The sequence below is a fragment of the Schizosaccharomyces japonicus genome (genome assembly GCF_000149845.2).
Source record: "Schizosaccharomyces japonicus yFS275 unplaced genomic scaffold supercont5.1, whole genome shotgun sequence".
NCBI classification, from domain to species: Eukaryota; Fungi; Ascomycota; class Schizosaccharomycetes; order Schizosaccharomycetales; family Schizosaccharomycetaceae; genus Schizosaccharomyces; species Schizosaccharomyces japonicus.
This window is the reverse complement of record NW_011627860.1, coordinates 2,494,440-2,518,467: the sequence shown is the minus strand read 5'-3', so window position 1 is coordinate 2,518,467 and position 24,028 is coordinate 2,494,440. Positions and strand designations below refer to the sequence as shown.

The 24,028-nt window shown below is 49.3% G+C and overlaps 9 protein-coding genes across 9 annotated transcripts; 5 read left to right on the top strand and 4 right to left on the bottom strand.

Moving 5' to 3' along the window:
- Window positions 1–1,359: 1,359 nt before the first annotated feature.
- SJAG_00858 (guanyl-nucleotide exchange factor) lies at window positions 1,360–3,669 on the top strand. Its single transcript, XM_002172091.2, has one exon. The coding sequence runs from the start codon at window positions 1,503–1,505 to the stop codon at window positions 3,552–3,554; it is 2,052 nt and encodes a 683-aa protein (XP_002172127.2). The 5' UTR covers window positions 1,360–1,502; the 3' UTR covers window positions 3,555–3,669.
- A 756-nt stretch (window positions 3,670–4,425) lies between these two features.
- Window positions 4,426–8,331, top strand: SJAG_00859 (complexed with Cdc5 protein Cwf3). Its single transcript, XM_002172092.2, has 2 exons — window positions 4,426–5,455; window positions 5,522–8,331. Exons 1-2 carry the CDS (start codon window positions 4,640–4,642, stop codon window positions 7,127–7,129), a joined length of 2,424 nt encoding a protein of 807 aa, XP_002172128.1. The 5' UTR covers window positions 4,426–4,639; the 3' UTR covers window positions 7,130–8,331.
- On the bottom strand, window positions 5,089–8,111 carry SJAG_00860 (mitochondrial 37S ribosomal protein RSM10). The gene has a single exon (XM_002172093.2). The coding sequence runs from the start codon at window positions 7,970–7,972 to the stop codon at window positions 7,250–7,252; it is 723 nt and encodes a 240-aa protein (XP_002172129.1). The 5' UTR covers window positions 7,973–8,111; the 3' UTR covers window positions 5,089–7,249.
- SJAG_00861 (transcriptional corepressor Ssn6) lies at window positions 8,224–12,840 on the bottom strand. Its single transcript, XM_002172094.2, has one exon. It carries the CDS (start codon window positions 11,879–11,881, stop codon window positions 8,462–8,464), a length of 3,420 nt encoding a protein of 1,139 aa, XP_002172130.2. The 5' UTR covers window positions 11,882–12,840; the 3' UTR covers window positions 8,224–8,461.
- A 162-nt stretch (window positions 12,841–13,002) lies between these two features.
- SJAG_00862 (hypothetical protein) lies at window positions 13,003–13,326 on the top strand. The gene has a single exon (XM_002172095.2). The coding sequence runs from the start codon at window positions 13,049–13,051 to the stop codon at window positions 13,319–13,321; it is 273 nt and encodes a 90-aa protein (XP_002172131.1). The 5' UTR covers window positions 13,003–13,048; the 3' UTR covers window positions 13,322–13,326.
- A 748-nt stretch (window positions 13,327–14,074) lies between these two features.
- On the bottom strand, window positions 14,075–15,814 carry SJAG_06588 (hypothetical protein; the record flags this gene model as incomplete). Its single annotated transcript, XM_011050690.1, has 1 exon — window positions 14,075–15,814. The coding sequence occupies one exon, from the start codon at window positions 15,812–15,814 to the stop codon at window positions 14,075–14,077; it is 1,740 nt and encodes a 579-aa protein (XP_011048992.1).
- A 570-nt stretch (window positions 15,815–16,384) lies between these two features.
- On the top strand, window positions 16,385–19,634 carry SJAG_00863 (DNA replication factor C complex subunit Rfc1). The gene is made up of 2 exons (XM_002172096.2): window positions 16,385–16,656; window positions 16,709–19,634. The coding sequence occupies exons 1-2, from the start codon at window positions 16,460–16,462 to the stop codon at window positions 19,302–19,304; spliced, it is 2,793 nt and encodes a 930-aa protein (XP_002172132.1). The 5' UTR covers window positions 16,385–16,459; the 3' UTR covers window positions 19,305–19,634.
- On the top strand, window positions 19,585–23,947 carry SJAG_00864 (GTPase activating protein Gyp2). Its single transcript, XM_002172097.2, has one exon. The coding sequence runs from the start codon at window positions 19,727–19,729 to the stop codon at window positions 22,166–22,168; it is 2,442 nt and encodes an 813-aa protein (XP_002172133.1). The 5' UTR covers window positions 19,585–19,726; the 3' UTR covers window positions 22,169–23,947.
- Window positions 20,215–24,027, bottom strand: SJAG_00865 (hypothetical protein). The gene has a single exon (XM_002172098.2). It carries the CDS (start codon window positions 23,747–23,749, stop codon window positions 22,511–22,513), a length of 1,239 nt encoding a protein of 412 aa, XP_002172134.1. The 5' UTR covers window positions 23,750–24,027; the 3' UTR covers window positions 20,215–22,510.
- Window position 24,028: the final 1 nt, after the last annotated feature.

Sequence of the window (24,028 nt, the reverse complement as noted above, 5' to 3'; positions counted from 1 at the left end):
TTGCACCTTATGGTATTAACTCAGTACGAGAAGTCTTTCGTGTCTTAATAACGTTTGTTGAGCTCAAGTCAACAAGCTCGTCGGAGGTGGTAAAACTAATGGCTCTCTGCCAAATCAATACAGCTTTGGAAATTGCTGGTAGTAAATTTGCAGACTTTCCCTCCTTGCGCATTCTCGCTACCGATTATCTGTGTAAGGGTCTTCTTCGACTTATAAGAAGCAACCAGGTGCCCATCCTTTCAGCCGCTTTACGAGTTATGGTGACTCTTCTCCAGACCATGCGAGAACACTTAAAGTTGCAGCAAGAGTTATTCCTCACGTACATTCTTTCATGTCTACAAATTCCTAAACAGGCAATCATTGAGGAAGGCGTTGATCCCGCTATCTATAATTGTATGCCCTACAGCGATGCTAGCTCCTCGTTTCCCAATTCATTGAACGAAACAACCTCTTCAGAGCGTTCACACCTTCGTATGCTCGGTAATACACCGGAAGTACGAGAACTGTTTATTGAATGTCTTGATTCACTCACCCGTATCCCTTCTTACATTACAGACCTGTATGTAAATTATGACTGTGATATTCGAATGGCCAACATATGTCAAAATCTGATTGAAACCTTGTCTAAAAATGCTTTTTCTAACAGTGCACTTTACTCTACTCCCAATGTTCCGCCCCTCTCTTTCAGCGCTTTACTCAATGCTATCTCGTTTATTCACGGGTCTTTAGTTTCTCCAGCTGCGAACTTGAGTAACACCAGTGTTAACGCTGCTAAGATGGAAGAACTAATGGACAACAAAATGAAAAAGGAAATTATAACCGAGGGCTGCTTAAAATTCAACGAAAAACCCGAGGCGGGTATCCTTTTTCTTTTGGAAAATAAGATTATACAACAACCAGGTGATGCATCTTGCATTGCTAAGTTCCTTCACTCAACTAATCGAATTGACAAGCGTGTTCTCGGTGAGTTCCTTACTAAATCAAAGAACTTGATTATTTTGGACAAATTTATCAGCTTCTTTAATTTCACCAATATACGAATTGATGAAGCGTTGCGGTTAATGCTGCAGTCATTTAGACTTCCTGGTGAGTCGCAGTTAATCGAGCGGATTTTGGAGTTTTTTGCCCATTATTATCTGGAATGTAACAAGCAGTTTATCGCTTCGAAAGATGCTGTATTTGTGTTATCGTATTCAATTATAATGTTGAATACTGACCAACATAATCCGAACATAAAGGCGCAAAAGCGTATGACATTGGACGATTTCAGACGCAATATACGTGGTATTAATGACGGAAAAGACTTCGATCAGGATTTCTTAAAGCAGGTTTATACGTCAATTCGTGAAAACGAAATAATAATTGTTGAGGAACACGATACGGAAACAAGTTTCAACTACTTTTGGCATGAATTGCAAAGGAAAACCACAGAATTTGGCCCTTTCGTATGCAACCATGAAATTAAGCTCAATGTACTCGTATTCAAGGCGTTCTGGCGCCCTATGGTTTCAGCTCTTATGTACGTGTTTTTTACTGCGACTAAGGATACAGTATACCAACATGTTATAAATGGTATACATCAATGCGTTACTATAGCATCTCAAGTTTCGCTTTTTGACACAATTGATTTCATCGTAGGAAGACTCTCTCACATAGTGTTGCTTTCTATTGGATCATTTCCTAGAAGAACATTTTCAACAACTGTTAACTATAACGAAGCATCAATTAAGGTGAACGATGCCACGGTTGCCATAGGCAGAGATTTTCGAGCACAATTGGCGGTTATCTTACTGTTTTGGATATTTAACAAGTTTGCAAGTTCTATGCGCTACGGAATGCAGGATCTCTTTAGTGTTCTTTCTTGTCTCGTTCAAGAAAATGTAATTGAAGGTGATTGTCTTCCCACTTTTCCTTTCACGAAAACCTGTTATTTCCCCATACCTGATACAACCTCAAAGAAAAATAAATCTGGTAAAGAGTCGGGTATACTTTCCACCTTTTCTTCCTTCCTTGCAGGTTATTCAAGCGAGAATGAACCTACACCGACTGAAACCGAAGTAGAATACAGTCTATGTGCAGCCGATTGCTTAAAATCCTCAAAGCTGCGTGAATGTCTTTTGAACTTTCCTACCCACATAAATAACGCTGCAGCAGAGTGGTTGTTCAATACCTTCATTACAATAACAGAGAACAGTGAGAGGGTTGTTCCTCTGTTCATTTCCAATTCACTCATTCTTATCGAAACCGATGTTGACACTCTGCGGTATCAGTTTTGCGACGAAGTTTTAATAAGTCTTCCCATTGAAATCCTTACAAGCATATGCCTGCAGTGTCCCCAAGATTACCAACCGTACGCAGTGAAACTTCTTATGTTTATTTCTCAAGAAATAACGCGAATTCCCGCCGCAACCTGCCATCTTTTCTCATGTGCTTCAGCTCTTATAAGTTTTAAATGTGTTTCAATTGCAGAAGGCAGTATGGTTTGCCGGATTATGGATTCCATGCTGGCGAAGCTTGCCTCAACAAATTTACTTGCTGTAAAGCCTATTCGTCACTCGTTATTACAAATATGTGAAAACACAACTGTTCTGCAGAAAACAGAGAGCTTCACCCAATTATGCATACAACTCGCAGACCAACTTGGTACTTCAGAGGAGATTGTCCCATTGTTTGAGCAGGTCTGTATTACTGCTTTGCCCCGAGAACTTTACGAACAATTTTTGTCATCTATTACAAATTCTGTGAGAAAAATGTCCAAAGCAATCACTGCAACCATACTCGAACATAAACGATCAAATGCCCGGAACAAAACCTTGGATAAGGAAGTTATCGATCAACATGCCAAAAGTGTCAGCGATTTACTTCAATTGTTTGCCTCAACTTCTACTATGCTTAATACCATCACCAAAATAAATGAAGAGGATGAAGCTGAAGCTGAAAATCTTGCTCGTTGGAAAATATTATACAAAAATCTAAGACGTCTGTGTACATCTCAGGGGAAAACAGTTCGTGCTACTTCATTGACTGTATTACAACAAATTATTATGAAGCAGTTGGACGCAGAACACGATGTCGGTGTAACCCTGTTGTTATTCGACGAGATTCTGGTCCCAATTCTTCAAGATATGATGAAGTATTCCCCCCCTCGACACGAAGGACGAATGATGGGCCAAGCTCAGGCCTTAATGTTTAATATTCTCTGCAAAACCCTGCTTATTGATATGACTTTATTATCCTCTGATTCAAATGCTCTCCCAAGTCTTTGGGTTCGTGTTATGGAACTCTCCTGTTCCCTTTATCAGTTGAACAAGAGTGAACCCTTGACGGAAGTTACGGAATCGTTAAAAAACGTTCATCTCATTCTTACTTCTGCTGGCTATATTAAGCAAAGCGAGACCGGAGAACTTCAAACTACCGATACAGCACTCAAAGAGCAGTGGAATTCTACTTGGAAGCGTCTCCTTACATGTTTCCCAGAGCTTACTGAAGAGCTCAAGCCCGCCAAGACAGACATACCAGATCCTGAAAAAACAGACCCTTCGAACGATTCGTAAAACAGCGCCCACACCGCTTCATTCCACGGCTCCTTAATTTATAGTTACTACAACTTATACAACTTTATTTCAAAACCTAATCCCGATACCCGTAAGCTTTTCATTTCGCTTATGTAGTAGCGAATTACTATGCTTCTCGAGCCGTTCATTGTTTACAACGCGACGCGTATTTCATTTGCAAATGCAACTATGTGTGACTGCATAGAAAACGCAGTCACGCTTTACAATTAGTATATAAGCGATTGCGTTTTTCACCACAAACCATCAAGTTCGGATTCGCCTTGAGCACTCAACAACATGAGTCCAATAATTCAGCTTGGGCTGTTGAGTGCTCCTGGTGGGCGCGGTGATCTCTGATCAGTAACAAAAAGGTAATTTAAGCAAGTGATGGTTTACAGGATGATAAGATTTGTTCCTAGTAGGGCAATCGATGCGGACATTTTAATCTTTATTTTAGGAATTCTTCGTTGCTGATTTACCTTCACTTTCTTCTTCTTTACATACATCTTACTAACTCGTCTAGGTATGCAATTTGTCAAGTCTTGAATGATTATACTTTACCCCTTTCTGTCTGTGAAATTCAATGATCATCAGAAAACATGCATCACCGAATGACTTTGACGTTTCTATTTATTTGGAACTTTTCTAACATCTACAGTCGTGAACTTTTGAGTAGCTTATCAGCAAAAGTCATTAAATGATGATACCTATAATCAGTTCTGCTTCTGAACAATGCTGAAGACAACCTGATACCAAAGAAACTCACTTATCTGACTGATGACTTTTGCTTCCATAGTTTTTATTAGTTTGTATATTTATATTGTTGACATCTATTTTAATTGCGTGTTGTGTTTTGTTCTAGCTGGTATAACCTGTATTTTGGGTGGAAATTTTCACTGTAGGAGAATCACGTTTGTGATGTCCGTTATTAATAGGACGTTTTCTAATCTCATTGTTTGTGAAGCATATTTGTTTGAGTTACTTACATTCTTCGCGTTTCGTGTTTTGGCAGCATTTGGCCCGATTTTCTGGTAAATTTGTTCGTGTTTACAGCGACATTTCCCGTCCTTTAACAACTGTCTAAAATGAATGACAGTAACGATGTTCTCGTAGATGTTTCACTAATTGAGGCAAAAGATGAACCTTTTGAGTTAGAATTGCTTCGAAACCCGTTTTCTCTTAAAGCTTGGTTACGCTATTTGACTGCGAATGAAAGCAGCTCTTTTTTAAAACGCGTTTTTCTATACGAACGTGCCTGTAACGATCTTCCTGGAAGCTACAAACTGTGGAAACAGTATTTAGAGCTTCGGATACAACACATTACGCAAGTTCCTGTCTTTGGATTCGTCGACGACTATGAAGCGGTGAACAATTGTTTCCGAAAAGCCCTCGTTCTACTTCATCGGTTTCCCGTTATTTGGGAAATGTATCTTAAGTTTTTAATGCTACAAGCGAATGTCACAGATACTCGGAAAGCTTTTGATGAAGCATTAAGGGCCTTACCCGTCGCTCAACATGATCGTATTTGGGAATTATATAAAGACTACGCTATTAGCATTGGAGGCCCTTTCTGCGTCCATGTACTCAGACGCTACGTCTGTGTTGAACCTCGGGCAATTGAGGATTTTATTGAAGAACTTGTTCACATGGAGATGTGGAATGACGCTGTACACGAATACCTCAACATTCTCAATCGCCCCGTTTTCCTTTCGACAAAACGGAAAAGTAATTACCAAATCTGGTCAGAGTTTTCTGAACTCCTGGTCAAGCATCCGCGCGAAATCCAGAACATCAACGTTGAGGAAGTTTTGCGAGCGGGCATAAAAAGATTTACTGACCAAGCCGGTCGGCTGTATACAACTCTTGCACGGTACTTTATTCGGATGGGTTTGTATGAAAAGGTAAGTTCTCAACCGTTCTTTTGAAGCTGTTGTTAATATTTTTTTTTTTCTGTTGCTAATATTCAGGCGCGTGATATTTTTATGGAGGGAATTACTACAGTTGTAACTGTACGGGATTTCACATTCGTCTTCGATGCTGCCGTTGAATTCGAAGAACAATGGGTCACGCATTTAATGGAACGGGCAGAAACAAATAATGTAAATGATGTTGAGCTAGACTTCCAACTCTTACGGCTAGAAAATCTCCTGAACCAGCGCCCATTTTATGTGAACGATGTGCTCCTTCGACAAAACGTGCATAATGCTTCTGAATGGCAGCGAAGAGTTGAATTGCATGGTGAAGATGCTGAAGCTGTGCTTTCTGTGTATACCAAAGCATTAAGTTCCATTAAGCCTAGTCAAGCCGTCGGCGACTTTGTTGGTTTGTGGACGAATTTTGCAATGTTTTTTGAAAAATTGGATGACTTAGAAAATGCACGGATCATTTTTGAGAAAGCTACAAAAGTGCCATTCAAATCAGTAAATGATTTGGCACAAATATGGATTGATTGGGCTGAGATGGAACTTCGACAAAACAATTTTGATCGTGCACGTTCACTTGTAGCACAAGCCACGAAAGGTCCAAAGCACAGCACTGTCAGTTTCTTTGATGAATCTTTGAGTCCACAAGCACGGCTGCACAAATCCGCAAAGCTTTGGTTGTTTTATCTTGATTTGGAAGAAAGTGTCGGCACACTCGAATCAACAAGAGCTCTTTATGAACGAATGTTCGAACTTAAAATCGCGACACCCCAAGTCGTCGTTAATTATGCCAATCTATTAGAAGAAAACCAATTCTTTGAAGATAGTTTCAAAGTTTATGAACGCGGTGTTGCATTGTTCAGCTATCCCGTTGCGTTCGAACTATGGAATTTGTATCTAACTAAATTCGTTCAACGTTATAAAGGACAAAGATTGGAACGTGCCCGTGATCTATTTGAGCAAGCGCTTGATAATTGCCCAGAAAAATTTGCGAAACCACTGTATCTTCTTTACGCCGAATACGAAGAAACCTATGGAAAGGCCCGAAAATCTTTAAGCATTCTGGAGAAAGCAAGTACTGCCGTTGTACCAGAGGAAAGAAAAAATGTGTTCGATATATGGTTGGTGAAAGCCACCGTGAACTTCGGTATTGCTGCTGCAAGACCTATTTATGAAAAAGCTATTGAAATACTTCCGGACGCCCAAGTGAAAGAAATGTGTCTTCGTTATGCGGAACTCGAAATAAAGCTGGGTGAAATTGATCGTGCTCGTGCTATCTTCATTCATGGAAGCCAATACTGCGATCCACGAGTAGAATCTGATTATTGGGAGAAATGGCAGGATTTCGAAATTAAGTATGGAAACGCCGAAGAAACAGTAAAAGACATGCTTCGCATCAAGCGGTCTGTTCTTGCAAAATTCAATTCTGATGTTGCTTTCATCGCAAAGCAAGCGGCCGTTCTCTCGACCAGCAGTGACGCTGTTGCCAGTAACGATGCAATGGAACAATTAAACAATGCAGTCGTGCGCGATAAACCTCTTGCTGGTTTTGTTGCCTCTTCTACGGGACCGCAGGGTGGTAATGTGAACGACCAATCTCCTTCAAAACAAGCTTCTCCAGCGAACCCAGAGGAGATTTCACTGGATATATAAATGCACTAGACATCTTTTTTGGGTGTCCATTTTAGAATCCGAACTGCGTTTGCAAATGTATTGATTTATACAAAATCATAAATGGTTTGGAAAAAAAATGCAAAAAGCGTTTTGCAAAAACTACCGTCCGGTCTTTTTCATCAAGGCAACGAAATCTTTGTCTGTGGAAAGCAAGCGGTCAACCGCCTTGGGAATAATTTGATCTTCTCTTCCACATTCCCACGTTTCTTCGTTTGCATCAGGAATAAGTTGTTGCACTCGGTCCAAGACATCCAACTTTTCATGCTCGTAAACAGTTACATCCATGGAAATCGTCGGAACAATGCTTGTGTTCAGATACCCCAACAGTACTTCGAGTGTTTCGCTGTTTACGTTAAACAAACGAAGTAACCGGGAGTATGTGATTCTTTCAAAATTCTCTTGAGAGGCTTTATGAACAAAAGGTGAACGCACTAGAGTCCACCGTTGTATTTTTTTAGGCAAGGGAGTTGGTCCCCTAACAGGTATATTCATGTAATATGCACAACGAACTGCGAAGTCTGCAAAGAACTCTAACTTTGATAGTTCATAACTTTTAAACATTATTTGAGCACATTCTACGGCATCTTTCGTCACAGGGTGACGGACAGGCGCAACGTAAGCAGCAAGCACATTATCAGGCAGGATCCTCATATTTTCATCATCAAATAATGCTTCTTTCGGAATGTTATTTTTGTTTCGCTTATTAGGAACAACGTTCGCTTTGTTTGACGTTGCTCTTACAGTTGTTTGTAAAGAAAAGAAGGATGCTATGAGGAAGCGTGCTGGTTTCCACACGACTTTTGATTTTAGCAGACAACTCATTGAGATATTACTAATTTCACGCTAACGATCTTTTTCGCTCTCTTGCTCCGTTCTCACATCCGCTGCGTCTTCCTCAGAGTGCTGACACAAGCAAACCAGGCCTGCATATTGCAGCATTAGTTGCTAACAGCGTTGTTACTTGTGGTGGTAGTGTTTCAAGTAACAACGACCATCTTCAACTCACCACCAAAAAAACAGAGAAACCAGTTACTACTGTATGTTCCTCACCCACAAACACCAGCGTAGTATAGTAATAGGCCAATAAGTAGTTCAATATTAGGCAGGCAAGGCACAATTATAACATAAAATAACGAACGCATCCTTTTAGTCGAGCTAATATAATCATTATGCTATCTACAGAAAGAGTGAGGTAAACAACGAGAAAAGCAAAAGTAGATCCCATGATGAAACTCCCAAAATCATTCAAAGTTATACACATCAAGCATACATAAGAGTCAAAAAACGTTAAGAAAGAAGTGAATAGAGATACTAGTTTCGGCTTTCTTCTTCTCTTTCGTTTTCATCTTCATCGTAATTTTCATCAACACCCAGCGTCCGAGCACCTTGTTGAAGGGCCTGCTTCTGTTCGCTGTTTTTATTATCGGTTCGAGTGGAATTAGGGTTTGAATCAGCTGTCTCGCCCTTTGTTCCAGACGATTTGAAGGCGTTTATTTCATGCGCGCCACCAGATTGCGCTTCTCTGGACGAGGTTCCTGCGTCCTCGGCCGGCGGGGTTGCAGAAACTGGATTCTCATTTGAAAATACAGCATTTTGGACAGAGGGGTACGTCGTCGTAGGCTCAGACATGGCTGCGACGGGCGCTTGGGCTTGGCTGACAGCATTGTGATCAGCTTGTTGTGTATGGACAGGCTCTTGTTGACGCTGTTGTTCATTGGTAGCAGAATTCTTCGGCCGTTTTACATTCTCATATTGTTGGGGTGAATCTGGGGCATTTGAAGACTTTTCAGAAGCGGACCGTTTGGCCGGCAGAATTGCAGGAAGCTCGTTGTTCTCAGGCTCCTTTTGGGGTTGAGAAGAAGGCATCGTCGAGGCATTATCCGTAGTATTAGCCAAACTAGACCGGCGAGAAGAGACACCCCGTGGACGGCCACTCGTGCTTCCACGAGCGGATTTGGGTCCAGAGATTGAGCCTCTCTCTGTACTAGGCTGCCAGTTTTTAGGAACATCTTGACGTTGCTCAGCGTCACCGGCTTCGGGACCAGGTGCTTTTGTATGAGGTGAAATACTGGCTTCGTTTGACGGAGACATTACTGAGCCAGGCGTTAAAGGTTGACCGGGCGCCTGGACAATCGCAGACGGTTGTGCTATGGCACCAGGATACGTTTGCGAAGGACCACTTTTCGACATACGGTTGACATCAGCCGGTGTGGGAGCGCTATTAATGTAATGGTAAGTACCGCGAGGTGAACGTGTTACCATCTGAGCAACCTGGTGCTGTTGTTGTTGTTGTTGTTGTTGCTGCTGCTGCTGCTGCTGCTGCAACGATGCATCAACTTGTGCCTGCTGAGCTTGTGGAGGAACTCCAGCATAATGAACAGGCTGATGAGGATAAACATTGGGTGCCTGTTGATGTTGAACCTGCCAGTGAGGGTTACCGCCTGAGATGACATTCGGATATATGTTTTGATTCATGGCCACTTGCGGTTGTTTATGGTCTTGCTCGTTACGGTTTTGAGCATTTTGATTTTGAGCAGCTACAGCACGCTGCTGTTCACTCTGAGCACCCTGCAGGTATTGCAAGCGTGCCTTGATGTGAGGGTTGCCGGGATCCAGTTCAGCGGCGCGCTGGTAAGCATCCAGAGCATCGCCGATCTGGTTGTGGCAGCTTTCATAAAGCGTGCCCAGATCATACCAAACCTCGGAGATGTAAGGATTCAAACGAATAGCGCGTGAATACGCATCCAGAGCGTCTTGGTACTGATTAATCTGGTAATACAAAACACCAATAGAGCACCAAAATGTTGGATTGCGTCCGTCACGGTAAACGGCTTGTTGGTAGGCCTCATATGCCTTGTTGTATTTTTGTTGGGCGACGAAACAGCGTCCAATGAGATACCAAGACTGCGCGTCGTTGGAATCTGCTTCAAGCGATTTTGTAAGATACTGAATGGCCAATTCCTGATTGGAGAAAGAAGGCGACTGTTGATGACACAGCCAACCAAGCTGCTGGAGAACCTTTGCGTGGTTGGGAGTGTGGGCGAGAACACGCTCGTAGGCCTCCTTGGCAAGCTTGTATTCCTTTTGTTGTTCGTACACATGTCCAATCTGGAAATAAATATCGAGAACAGTGAGGGGCTTTGGAGGCTTGTCGAGAATGTACCGGAAACACTCCAGTGATTGGGCAAACTTGCGTTGCTGCTTGTAGATAATACCAAGCCGGAAATAAATTTCGTTTGCTTTTTCAAAATTCGGATCTACACGCAAACACTGAGCAAATGCCTCTTCAGCATGCTCATGCGAGCCATAGCGATCGTACAGTATGCCGATTCCGTACCAAAGCTTCGGATCTTTGGGATCCTTGAGATGGTAAAGAGCCTGTTGATAAGCCTGGTAAGCACGGACAAGATCATCGTGCATAAGGTAGCAGTGGCCGAGTGCACTCCAGATGTCTCCGTTTTTGGGGTCGATATTGAGTATGTTTTGGAAGTACTCAATGGCGAGCGGATACTGCTCGCGAGTCCTGAGGATCATGGCAATTTGGAGCATTGCCGGGATAGAGTACGGGTTGTGCCGAAGAGCAGACTCATACGCGAGCAAAGCCTTGTCCATGTCATTCATGAGCTCGGCCAAACGACCGACTTGAATCCAAGTTTCCTCGTTGAGCGTAAGCAGCTTGTGGAAAGCCGCTGGGGCGTCTGAAGGAAGTATGGAAGGACCACCGGTGACGGGATTTACAGAAGGCGGAGGCATCAAGGCCCCTTGAGGCTTGAAACCCGCGTTGGGGTTGGTTGCGGTAGCAGCAGCAGCCACGACATTCGTGCCGTCTGGCGGCTTTACGCCGGCAACCATGGCAGCAGGATTTGGTTGCGTCGGAGCCACAGGTACGTAGGAGACACCCTGCACAACGCCGGCACCATTCACACCATTATGTACAAGGGGAACAGCCTGCACTTGGCGCTGGAGACCTTGCACCGAAACTTGCTGAGAAGCAGCCTGTTGCTGTTGCTGTTGTTGCTGCTGCTGCTGTGGCTGTTGAGAAACCTGTTGGTTTGGTTGCTGTTGTTGTGGACGCAGGTGTGAAGGGAGAGCAGGGGCCTGGGCACCAGGAAAAGAATGCATACCCGGGGCGGCCGGGTTTGCAGCGGGATGGACGTGATGAACAAGTTGATGGGTTTGGGGATTCACGGTAGTTTGGTAGTAGGGGGCGCCCACGACAGACTGTGCTCCAGGCTGAACCATGGCAGGCTGGGAGTACGGGTGCATGATTGACTGGTACGCAGCGGCACCCATGGGGTTCTGAAGCTGTTGAATCTGCTGCTGTTGTGGAGCACCTTGTTGCTGCTGCTGAGCCTGCTGCTGTTGCTGGTCCTGATGCATGCGAGGAGAAGCCATGGCATAGTGCTGCTGGGGCTGGCCCTGAGAGAGGTGCTTTTGGTGCACCTGCATCGACATGGCAGGAGAGCCATAGTGCTGCATGGGTCCTGGGACGCCGGGACCGGAGCCGTACGGTACTGTCCGGGGACTGGGAGGCTGTGCCATCACAGAACCACCGTTTTGGACCATACCGGCCTGTTGCTGTTGTTGCTGCTGCTGCTGCTGGACCGACATAGAACCAACCATCGGTCCATTGAGACCCGTAGAGTTCGTTTGGGCAGGATGGAAGGCGCCAGGAGGGCCAGTAGGCGACGGCTGGGGGGCGGGCGAAGAAGCTTGCGTAGCTTTCGCCATGATTGTGTGCGTAAAGAGTGAGAGAGAGAGAGTGTGTGTGAGTGAGAGAGAAAGTACAGAAAGAGGAAAAGACGAAAGAAGACGAAAAAAGGGAAAAAGGTCGAGTTGGTCGTGTTACACGGCGGGAGGATGGAAGAGCGAGCGATTAGGAGTTTAGGAGTATGGAAAAGTGGGAAGTTGCGAGACAAAAGTCAATTCCAAACACGAAAAGACACACACGCACACAAGACGCTCTTCTTATGTTCATAAACACGCGTATACGCACTTGGGACTCACTCAGAGATGTGCGAAAAGGCAAGAACGGACAAACACACGGCGCGTCAGCACTTGCATATGCTCGTTCGTGAAAATGTTGCAAAGTGTCAGTTCACGCAGCTGCAACAGTACACAAGGGAGCGAAAAAAACGCGAAAACGGAAAAGGAAAAGGCGGAGAGGGGTAAAGGAGGAAAGAAGAGAAAGAACACAGAAACCGAGAAGGAGAAAAAAACGAAAACGACGTGGGACACGGAGTGGAGGACGTGTGTGGTCACGGCACGAGTACGCAGAACCTCACAGACACGCGTGGTGCTGGCGATGCGGGCACACAAACAGTGTCACAGCAATGGGTCGCCAAGAAAAGGAAAACCTACGCGTTACACGACGGGTTTTTAGAGAAAACAAACAATTCCGACGGGCAGTGGATTGCTGAAAACGTCGACGTCTACGATTCAGTGCAAAACGAGGCACAAAAAGCAGCGACGGCGAAATTCAAGGCAGAATGCGCACGAAAAGGCGGGAACGGACTCAGGAGGTGTTGAGACGCGCGGAAAATGCTTCTAAGAGCAGAAACCTCGTACTTTGCACACAAAACGGTTGAAAAACACGTCTACCTGCTGTTGTGCGTGTGTGCAACGGTTAAGTGGGTGTGTGTGGGTGTGCGCGGGAGGGGAGGCCATAATAAACAATGGCTGAAATAGCGAAGGGGATGCTATCGCGAAGAGCCGCGGACAGCCAATGAGCGGGCGGCAAAAAGAGCGCGATTTTGGCTAGCGATCCAGAAATAGTAACGCAGCGATGATAACAGTGTGACGCCTAATAAACCCTAATAGCTTGGAGTGGAGAGAGGGGCGAGGGGAGGCAACGTGGGCGCGCCAAGTGGATGACGGAAACGCGAGCGCGGGGGAATAATGACCGCCAATCACGAGCAGGAGATCGTCAAGGAAGCGAGGAGCAAAGGAGGTGACCAGCAATGGGCGGGCAGCAGGGCATTCGGGCAGGGCAAGGGTGGCGGAAAGCACGGAGGAGACGGTGTGGGAGGGCCTTGGGCAGCATGTCGCAGCACACAGAGTTTGGCGTGTGTGCACCCCCAAAATCGCGGTCAGGGTCTCGAATTAGGCTCCCCTGTCCCCTGGCTGCCGACGCGCCCAGACCGGCCTATGAAAACCCCCCTGACACCTTAACGGCCACTTGTGTGCTCGAAAAAGTGGGTCATGTGAAGAGCATGACGACGCGATGACATCAGACTCACCCCGATCAGAGCTTAAAAAAAGTCCAAAATTGCGCGGCAAGACGTAGCGCAATACGGGAAGGTTATCTCCGAAGCGACGCGAGCGGCACGTGGAGAAACAGCTCGCACGGCGGAACGGAGGCATGGGCAGCATGGGCAGCGTAAGAAATTGTGCGCGGTCTGGGCGGTCGCCAGGGGCACAGGTGCAGAGAATGCCTGCACACCGATGGCGCGGGCTGCAGCAGGCCCACGTGCGTTCTGGCAGGAACGCACGTGGGCGTCGCCCTGTTGGACGCGCTGCGTGGACGGTCGCAACTGCCGCCGGGTCGACGCGTGGCTGCGTCTGGCATGCGAGGATGACGTGTGCCCGCACAGGCCTGCACCCAATGACGCCAAGGACGCACACGTGATGAGAGGAAAAGGAGCAGCATATTTCCCACACACCAATCAAGAGCCGAGGCGGCGCATTAATGACGTAACTGCAGATTTGACCTATGAGAGTGTGGGAGAAGGAAAAAAGGTGTGTCCGGCGCGCACACGCGAGCCGACTAGCTCGGCAGGGGCGGTCGGAGATGATCGGATGCAGGTGAGGGACGGTGAGGAGCGGGGGTGTTTTGGGCAGGGCAGCGCAGCGCGGTATGCAGGGCAGCGGCGCGGTGGAGTGCGCTAGGCCAGCGCGACGCGGTCACGTGGCCGCTGCGGGGGCCTACGGCGACACGCGGCCAATGTTGGTGCTGGTCGCGTCGGTCAGCGTGTGCCGGATGACGACGGGCAGCCGGCAATTGACGCGGGTGCTGGACACGGTGGCCGCGGGCACGAACGTCGAGGGCCCGCGCTGCACCAGGAACGGCGAGACGCTGTGCGGGGGCGCAGGCGCGGGGGCCGGCGACGAGGTGGGGGGAATCGTGGGGGAGCGGTCCTGGGACTGGCTCTGGCTCGGGCTCGGGCTCTGGTGGTGCTGGTGCTGGTGCGGGCTCTGGCCGCCCCTGGGCGTGCTCGTGCTGGGCTCGCCGCCAGGGGCGGGTGGAGGAGGAGGTTGGCCGGGAGCAGCGGGCGCGCTGGGGGGTGTGGATCGAGAGGGCTGCAGCCGCTGCGGTGGTGGGCCGAGGGGGCCAGGACCCGTGGTCGCTGGGCCTGCCACTCCAGCGCTCGCGACTGGGCCGCTCGCGGCGGCTGCAGCCGAGTCAGGCGGCGCGAAAAGCAGGAGATCGACGCACAGACAGGTTTCGACGGAGAAGTGTAATGTGGAAAAGGAGGCGGGACACTCGGGCGGGACGACGAGCGAGATTCCGAGATTGTGCAGGCCGAGGGTGCTGCGATTGACGTAGCCCCAGACGCGGCGCGTCGCGCGGTAGGTGCCGACGTCGTTGCGGACGCGCAGGTGGTCGGCGATGTGCTCAGAGGACTCGAGGGCGACGGCCACCTGGCGAATGCGGCCCTGCATGTTGGCGATCTGCGCGACGAGCATGTCGCCGGAGCGGAACGTGGATTTTGAGATTTGGATGGTGCAGAGCACGACGCCGTTGGCGGAGACCTCGAAGCGCGTGGACACGAGGCCCGAGGGCCGGGGGAGGTTAATTTCAGAGGGCGTGCGCGAGTGCCTGCTGTGGGAGCGCGAGCGCGAGCGCGGGCTTCTCGGCGTGCTTCTCGGCGTGGGCGCGGAGAGCTCGGCCAACTCGGCGACCCGGGGGTGCGAGAGAGGCGTGTCGGTGGGAGTGGGGGCGGGGGCAGTGGGGGGAGCGAGAGCTCCGCTGCTGTCGGTGCTGGTGCTGGTGCTGCTGGCGCTCTCGCCGGGGCCGGCGAGCGTGTCGACTGCGAGCGCGTCGCCGGCGCGCACGAGCACCGGCTCGAGCACGGCGGGCACCGGCCCCGGCTCGACGTTCACGGCAAAGTCGAGCTCGACCGCGTGCTGGTCCTCGCCCAGCCGCTGGACGCCCACGACGAGCGAGTGTGTGATGCGGAACGCGGTGCCCGCGAACGTGGGGGGCGTGGTGGGGGGCAGCAGCTGCTGGAAGGAGACGTGGCGCGCGGTGTCGCGGGGGACGCGCTCGTCGACGAGCAGGACGACGGGCTCGGTGAGCAGGAGCGCCATGGACGTGGGGTGCGTGGTCTCGGTTGCCTGGCGAAGCGAGCTGGCGGTGCTCGCTAACGCGCGACCGAACCACGAGCCGAGCACCTGGCTAAGCGAGCCTGCTGGTCCGGTGGACTTGGGCAGGCCCACGAGGCCGCTCATGGCTCGTTTGTTGAGCATGCCCTGGGCGAACGCGCTGTCGAACGCGCTCAGCTGGACGAGCTCGGGATCGAGAATTGCTTCACCGCGGACGTACGCGTACATGAGCAGGATGTGCTGGTCGCGCTTGGCGTGGAGCGCAATGCTGCAGCGGAGCACGTCGCCAGCCCGCACACCGTCGCGGGGGACGGCGACTTCAAGGTCGACGTGTTGCATGTTGGCAGAGGGCAGAGGAGGGGCAGAGGCGGAGAGAGGTAGTGAGCGGTAGCGAGCACCAACGAGCACCAACGAGCGATAGCGAGCTGGTGCGAGCTGGTACGAGATGGTGCGAGCGTGGGCTACCGCGGTCCTCTCGCTAGACCGCGAGGTCGTCGCGAGCGCCAGCGAGCTTGAGGAAATTTTGCGAGGTGCAGTGATTCTTAGCGAGGTTACGAGCCTCAGCGCGGCGCTACCGTGCGCTATCGTCGTTACGAGGTCTTGCGCGCTCCTGCGAGCTCTAACGCACGCCCTGCTCAACCTTAAAGCGTGCGGGGTCGCTGCATGACGCGATCGGATGCAGGCCACGTGGCATCCCTGAGAAGGGATGCCGCAGCTCACGTCATTGGCAGCAGGGAGCGCCAACGAGAATTAACGAGAACCAACGAGCACCAGCTCGCTATCGCTCGCTAATGAGAAAGATGTTGTGCGGTATTCGGATAATAGTGCGTTGGAGTGCAGCATCGATATGCAGTTAACGAAGTGTTACGCAGTTCGGTAGTCCGCGCTCGTACCAGTTCGCACCACCTCGCACCAGCTCGCTACCGCTCCCTGGTGCTCGCTGCTGCTCACTGCTACCACCCGCTCCCGCTCTCTCCCTCCCCCATGAACTCTGACATTCGCAGCTTTTTCGGTGCACCAAAAGACAAGTCAGCTGCGTCTGCCTCTGCCTCTGCACCCGCTACGCCCGCGCCTGCATCCGCGGACGCGTCCGTCTCTCCCCCTCCCTCCCGTCCGCGCGCCCAGAAACGGCGGACCATTGTCGTCAGCGACGACGACGACGACGATGCTGGCACCAAACGGTACGCCCCCATACTACCCCACACATCCCACTTCATCCCACTAACCTCCTAGCACCAAGGTCGAGCCTGCTGCACACACCCCCCGCCGCTCCTCTCCCGTAGTCGTCGTCCCCTCCCCCACGCCCATGGATGTGGAGGTGCGCGGGGGCAGCGAAAACGGGGGTGCGCAGGTGGAGTCCAAGCCGGCCCCCACACGCAGGGCTTCTGCCGCTTCAGCAAAGGCGGCGGCGGCGGCACCTGCAGCAGAGGCGAGCAAGGCCAGCACAGCTAGGGCCCCGCGACGACGTGCGGCGCCTGCTGCAGGCGCGCGCACGACGGCTGCTGCTGCTCGCCGCGCTGCTCGGAATGCTCCGCGCTTCTCTGAAGATGCTCTGCGCGTCCTCCAGAGCGTGCCCCTCGTGAACGTCGATTCCATGGGCGTCATGGCCGCAGGAACGTTTGCCGACCGGCCGACGACTATGGGCGAGCAGGGCTCGAAACCCATTCCCTCTGGCCAGCCCGGCTGTCTCAGCGGTCTCAGCTTTGTCATTACCGGCATTCTCGAAACGCTGACGCGACAGGAGGCCGGCGACTTGATCAAACAGTACGGTGGAAAGGTCACCGGCGCGCCGTCAACAAAAACGGATTTCGTGGTGCTTGGAGACAATGCGGGTCCCCGAAAGGTGGAGACGATCAAGACGCACAACATCCGTGCCATCGATGAGGACGGTTTGCTCTTTCTCATCAGTCACCTTCCTGAAAACGGCGGCTCCGGAGCAGCTGCTCAGGCTGTCCAGGCCAAGCGCGAGCAGGAACGTGTGAAACTGGAGCAGACGGCGCAGGAGTTTGCACGCGCAGATGCTGCTCATGCCGCTAAAATCAGTGCTACCGGCGAGAACGGCGCCGTTGACTCGCGGCTCTGGACGGACAAGTACGCTCCAACCTCGCTCAAAGACATCTGCGGCAACAAGGGGCTTGTGCAGAAGCTTCAGTCGTGGCTTCATTCCTGGCCGAACGCTCGTGCGGCCAATTTCAGCAGACCGGGTCCCGACGGCCTGGGTCTGTACAGAGCCGTGCTCATCAGCGGTCCTCCGGGCATTGGAAAAACGACCGCAGCACATTTGGTGGCCCATCTCGAGGACTACGATGTGCTCGAGTTCAATGCTAGTGACACTCGAAGCAAGCGGATGCTTGATGAGCATTTGCTCGGCGTCACGGACAGTCGTTCCTTGGCCGGTTACCTACAGGGGCCCGGCGGAAAGCGTCCCGATGCCAACAAGCAACGGCTTGTGCTGATTATGGACGAGGTCGACGGTATGTCTGCCGGCGACCGAGGCGGCGTCGGCCAGTTGAACACGATCATTAAGAAGACCCGGATACCCATTATTTGCATTTGCAACGACCGCGCTAGTCCCAAGCTCCGTCCTCTCGACCGCACTACGTTCGACATGCGTTTCCGCCGGCCAGACGCCAATTCGCTGCGTTCGCGTATCATGTCTATTGCATACCGCGAGCAGCTGAAGCTTGCACCCGCTGCTGTCGACCAACTCGTACAAGGCACCCACTCCGACATTCGTCAAATTATCAACATTCTTTCTGCCTGGCGTCTCGGCCAGTCGTCGCTCAGTCCTGCAGAGAGCACGGCCGTCGCCAAGGCTTCTCAAAAACACATTGTCCTCAAACCATGGGACATTTGCAATCGATACCTTCATGGAAACCTTTTCCATCCTTCCAGCAACGTTTCCATCAACGACAAACTCGAACTTTACTTTAATGACCACGAGTTCTCGTACCTCATGGTGCAGGAGAACTACTTGAGCACGCGTCCCGATCGTCTGCGTCAAGAACCTCCCAAAATCGCCAAGCTGAAGCATCTCGAACTCATTTCCAAGGCGGCCGATTCCATTTCGCAGGCCGACTTGGTCGACAGCCTCATCCATGGCTCGCAGCAGCAGTGGTCGCTGATGCCGACGCATGCGCTGTTGTCGTGCGTGCGTCCCGCCTCGTTCGTTTCCGGCTTTGGTACCCGGCAAACCGTGTTCACAACATGGCTTGGTAACAACTCCAAGGGCAACAAGCTCATGCGCATGTTGCGTGAGTTGCAATTACACATGCGTCTCAAAATCTCTGCCGACCGCATCGGCGTTCGCGAGCAGTATCTCCCGTTGCTCTTCAGCATGCTGCATCGTCGTTTTGCGACCGACAAGGGTGAAGCTGTGCCTGACATGATTGAGTTGATGGATGAATACTACTTGACACGTGAAGACTTTGATGCTGTCTCTGAACTCATGCTGCCGGCCGACCTTGGCGAGCAAGTGCTCAAGGGCGTGCCGTCTGCAGCCAAGTCGGCGTTTACACGCAAGTACAACTCGATGAGCCATCCCATTCCGTTTATGGGTGCCAGTGACATTCTGCCTACCAAGGGTCCGAAGACAGTCGAGGCGCCAAACTTGGAAGATGTTATTGAAGCCGAAGACGAGATGGACGACGGCGGTGATGACGAAGATGGCGATGGAAATAATGACGATGAGCTGGACCTTACGAAAGACAAGTTTGTCTCCGTCTCTAAAAAGGGCAAAAAAACTGCTTCAAGAGCTTCAGCAAAGGCTAAGACGGCTGCTAAAACGACACGAGGACGCGGACGAGGCCGAGGTCGGCCTCGTAAGTAGTGGCCATTGCACAACTATTGCTACCGCAAAAAGGGGGAAAAAGGGTTACATCGTACTAACAGCCAAGACATTCTTCACATGGTCTCTCTCTTCGTCCCGGTTTCAACGACTCGCCCCAACTTTCCCTACACTTCATCTCTACATCCCGTCACTTGTTCCTCTTTAATGATTTCTATGTTAGACCTCTTTTATCCTTCTCAATTTCCCAGTCCATCGTAGAATTTTTTTTTTCCAATTTGTAGTTTACCCGTAAATCCATCAACAAAAAGCAGCCGCCCATCCAACATTGTTGCAAACATCCTCGTAATTCTTCGCGCATCTTCTGCGCTTCCTGCAGCTCCTACAAGCTCGTTCTCGTCTTCGTCGACGCCGCACTCGCGTACGTCGAGCGCTTGCGTTCCACTCCTCCACAAGAATGCCTAATGAACATAATCAAGCAATTGTTCCTTGAAAATAGATATAAAACACAGCCAGAGAAAACAAACCCATTGCAGTATTTCAGTCTGCCGCGCGAGGAGGAGGTCGCGGCGCAAGTCTTTTGCACTGTGTCTGTGTACGCAAAAGACCATTCACTGCTGACGGCAAGTTCAGGCCTTGTGTGGGTAACAACCTCGTTTCTGTGCTTCCTGAGTGAAGACAGTGCACTTTGTTTTGCGTTTCCGCTGTTTGCTTTGTGCCAGTTGGAACGGGCAAAAACAACCTCAAATATATATGTGTTTCATGCAACCACGCTGCATGAGCAGCATCTAGAACTGTTTGTACAGGAACAACGGCACCTCTGTGAGCTTTTTTGTGACCGGCTGCTCACTCAGTTGCGTAAGGCCATGCCAGATGTCCAGGGTATACACAATTTTTTGAGACCGTTGCTGTCGGAGCGGTTGTGTTATGGATTGACAGGAAATGGAGAGTATGAGGACAGAGAGCAGGAGCAGCGGACAATGTCTCATGCGGCCAGGTCGGATGCGTCGAGCGCTACCAAGTCGTCTAAGGACACAGCAGCCCCTCCTCTTCCCTTGCACACACCTGCTTCTTCAACCGTGTCCTCCTCAACATCTGCCGCCTCTTCGTTAACTTCGTCTACTTCCGCTTCCTCATTCTCGTCCTGGAAAAGTCCGGGCTTGGGAGCCCAATTCGGTTACCCAGACGGCCTTTCTACAGCCAGTTCCTTGGCCTCCCTTAAAATGAAGCATTGGCAGAGCTATTTCCAGGCGCTGGGTACCAATTTTACCTTGCTTCGGACTGCTCAGCTACGTCAGCTCGTTCGTTCAGGCGTCCCGAATGAGTTGCGTGGTGAGCTTTGGGAAACACTGTCCTGTAGTCTTTACGTTCGTTGGAAATGCAGCAAGTTTTATAATCAGTGGCTGAAAAAACTGGAAGATCCAGCTGTCGACAGAGATGATGAGATTGAAAAGGACTTGGAACGCAGTCTTCCAGGCTATTCAGGCTACCATCACGCTCAGGGAATTGATTCTCTGCGTCGCGTGCTTACGGTTCATGCCGCTGCCAACGCAGACATGGGTTATTGCCAGGCAAACAATATCGTCGTCGCGGCCCTTCTCGTCTATTGTACCGAGGAACAGGCATACTTCTTGTTCTCGCAGCTTTCCAAGTACTACATTCCTGGCTATTACTCGAAAATTATTTACGGCGTTCTGCTTGACCTTAACGTTTTTACTTATTTGCTTGAGCACACGTTGCCCCATGTTCATAAACACCTTGCCGACATTGACATTGACCTTAAACTCCTTACCCTCAACTGGTTCCTCACCCTCTACATCAAAGTATTTCGGCTCGACTTGGCCGCTCAGGTGCTCGACTGTCTATTTATGAGCGGCCCTTGTGTGCTTTTTCAGCTCGCACTCGCGCTCTTCAAGATTACCGCTTCGCGCCTGCTTGAAGCACAAGACGACTCTTACGTGGTTGCCGCATTTCAAACGTGCTTTGACTCAATAAACAGTTTTCCCGTCGGCTTCTCTCACACAATTTCTGTCGATAAAGATGATACGTCAGATCCAACAAAGTCCATTTCAGACAGTTCATCTTCAAGTGCCGATAACTGTTCATTCGAACAGCTTCTCAGCACAGCGTTTGAGACGTTTGGCTATGTGACCAATGATCTCATTCACTCGAAACGTTCTGAACTTAAAGCTTCCGTACTTTCCTCCATTCATGGGTTTACAAAACGGACGCATTTGCGTGGAATTTACGAACAGATTCTCCTTTCACGGACAGAACTTGATTTCATTTATGATTCCTTTGTGCAAGCCCTTGGAGAAGATCAGATTTGTCACAGTAACGTATTGGAGCAGTGTATCGATTATGAGCACTACATGAAAATGATAGAATTTAATGCTGACTGGTTTCGTAACAATTCGCCATACGAGACTGCAAATGATACTCTTGCCAAGCGTCAATTGTGTCTTCGGCTGTTTTACTGGATGCGTGATGGCAATGGCACATATCTTTCATTCAAAAATCTCGTTATCGGGGTTGAGCGTCTTAAGGTCGACTGTGTTCTTCATTCTGCCATGCTCGTCTTTTATCTGTATGACACAAAAAAACGTGGATTCCTGGATAAAGAAGATATTATTGAGTTGTCTGAGACCCTTATTTTCATGTGTTGCAAAACAAATACTTCTCGCGATGATATTTACCTTACTACTATTAGTAAGTTTCTTCACTTGTGCTTTTCTGGTTTCCGAGAACAAAACGCAGCCTTTGCTCTTTCCTGCGACGCATTTCAAAAGGTTGTCGAGCAATCTAATCTCCGGGATGTCCTTGTTTTGTTCTTGCAACAAATCACGCAGGGCTTCTTGAGCGACGAAAACAAAGAGGATGTTTTCTTTAATCGAAATACCAATTAATGGTTGTCATAAACAGGAGATGGAGAAATACACTTCTAGTTTATTTCTTCCTTTCTCTGAGTCATAAAAAAAATAAAAAACAGGTACTCTTGCCAAGGAGTACCAAAGGTGGGACACGGCGTCCTTGCCTTCATGTATCTTTGGTTTGATGAAATGCTACGATAATGTTTATTAGGTGCCTTACACCGATACATGTTTAAACACTGGCCGTATCGAGGGTTCCTTATAAATTGGAGAAATATGAATGTAGACATACGCACTATCTGAATATATCAATCGTTTAAATATCAGGGAAATCAACGTGAGGATGGAGAACTAAAAAAGACAACTTGCATATAATGGTCAGGGAAGATGACTGTGTCGGGCCTCAAACGAAGACATTGGTTCGTAAACGGCACGATCAAAAGGGGACAATGCATCCAACGACCATTTTGATGTTGGTTCAATCGTGAGAGGACTCGTAATGCCGTGCTTGTACATTTCAATGGCAGCATTGGCAATCATTGACGCATTGTCACTACACAAGTCTGCGCTCGGACAAACAAGAGGAATGCTGTGAGATGTATCCGTCTCAAAATTAGACAGCATGACTACAAGCATGTTACGAAGATAGCGGTTTCGTGCAACGCCGCCACTGCAGACGAAAGCAGAAATTGGCTTGTCAACCAAGTCGTTCATACACAGCCTAACCTTTCGGCAAATGTGATCAAACGCAATGCTTTGAACAGCATATGCAATCCGTCGTTTTACATTTTCTGGGGCGGTCTCGCCTCCCAAACATGTTAAAACCTTTTCCACCTGTGTTTGCAAACCTGCAAACGAAAAGCAATGAAGCCGTGTTTTCGCGTTTTTTGACAATGGAACATGCAATGGAAATTCCGTAACATCACTGACAACTGAGTATCGTTCTAATGCAGCTGCCGGCATCTCTCCATTCCATGGAATACGCAAAAGCCGTGCGCACTTATCAAGGTAATCACCAACAGCTATGTCCAGTGTTGTAGCAAGTATTTCATGATCAAATAAGGATTTTGAGTACACAAGCATTGTATGCCCGCCTGAGACGAGTAGACTGAGAAACGGAAAATCAATGTTTCTTTCGAGTTTTGGGGCCAACAAATGTCCCAGCATGTGGTGGACTCCAATAAGCGGGACTTTCAGACCAACAGCAAGACCTTTTGCCGTATTTAGTCCGACAGCCAAAGGGCCTAGCATTCCCGGGCCTCGAGTAACACTCACAATATCAATAATAGAAGCATCCAATTTTTCAGCCTCCGTTAATACAGACTGTATAAGCGGTGCAAGCTGTCGTTGGTGTTCGTGCATGACAATGTTTGGATGAATACCTCCGTATTTTTCATACAGATGTATTGTTCTCCGTGTTTTTTGAAGCAAGACCTTCGACGGTTCATTACGTGATTGGTCGTACTGGCAAACAGCAACGGAGCAATCATCACAGGATGTTTCAATACCCAGAACGTTAATTGTTTTTCTTCTCAGTAAAGAGAATTGTCTTGTTCTGGTTTTCGTCATGACCCTTAACGCATAGCGACCCCGGCAAATATTGAAGTGAGTATTCATAACGTTATTCTCTGTACATGTATTGCATAACCCTCAGTTTCAGTTCGCTTTCTATCGTCCAAACCTTCACATACGCAAAGTGAATTCAAAAATTTCACACTCATGTAGCAAATATAGCCCAAATTTCCTCTGACTTTTTTTCACTAATTCAAACAAACTTCCTCTAGCCTATTCATCACAAAACGATTGTGTTTTCTTAACAAGGTATCTCGTTATTCACTGGTCTTTAAACAGCTTCCACCGGACAACTGAGGGGTACCCCTGTTGCCGGATGATCCG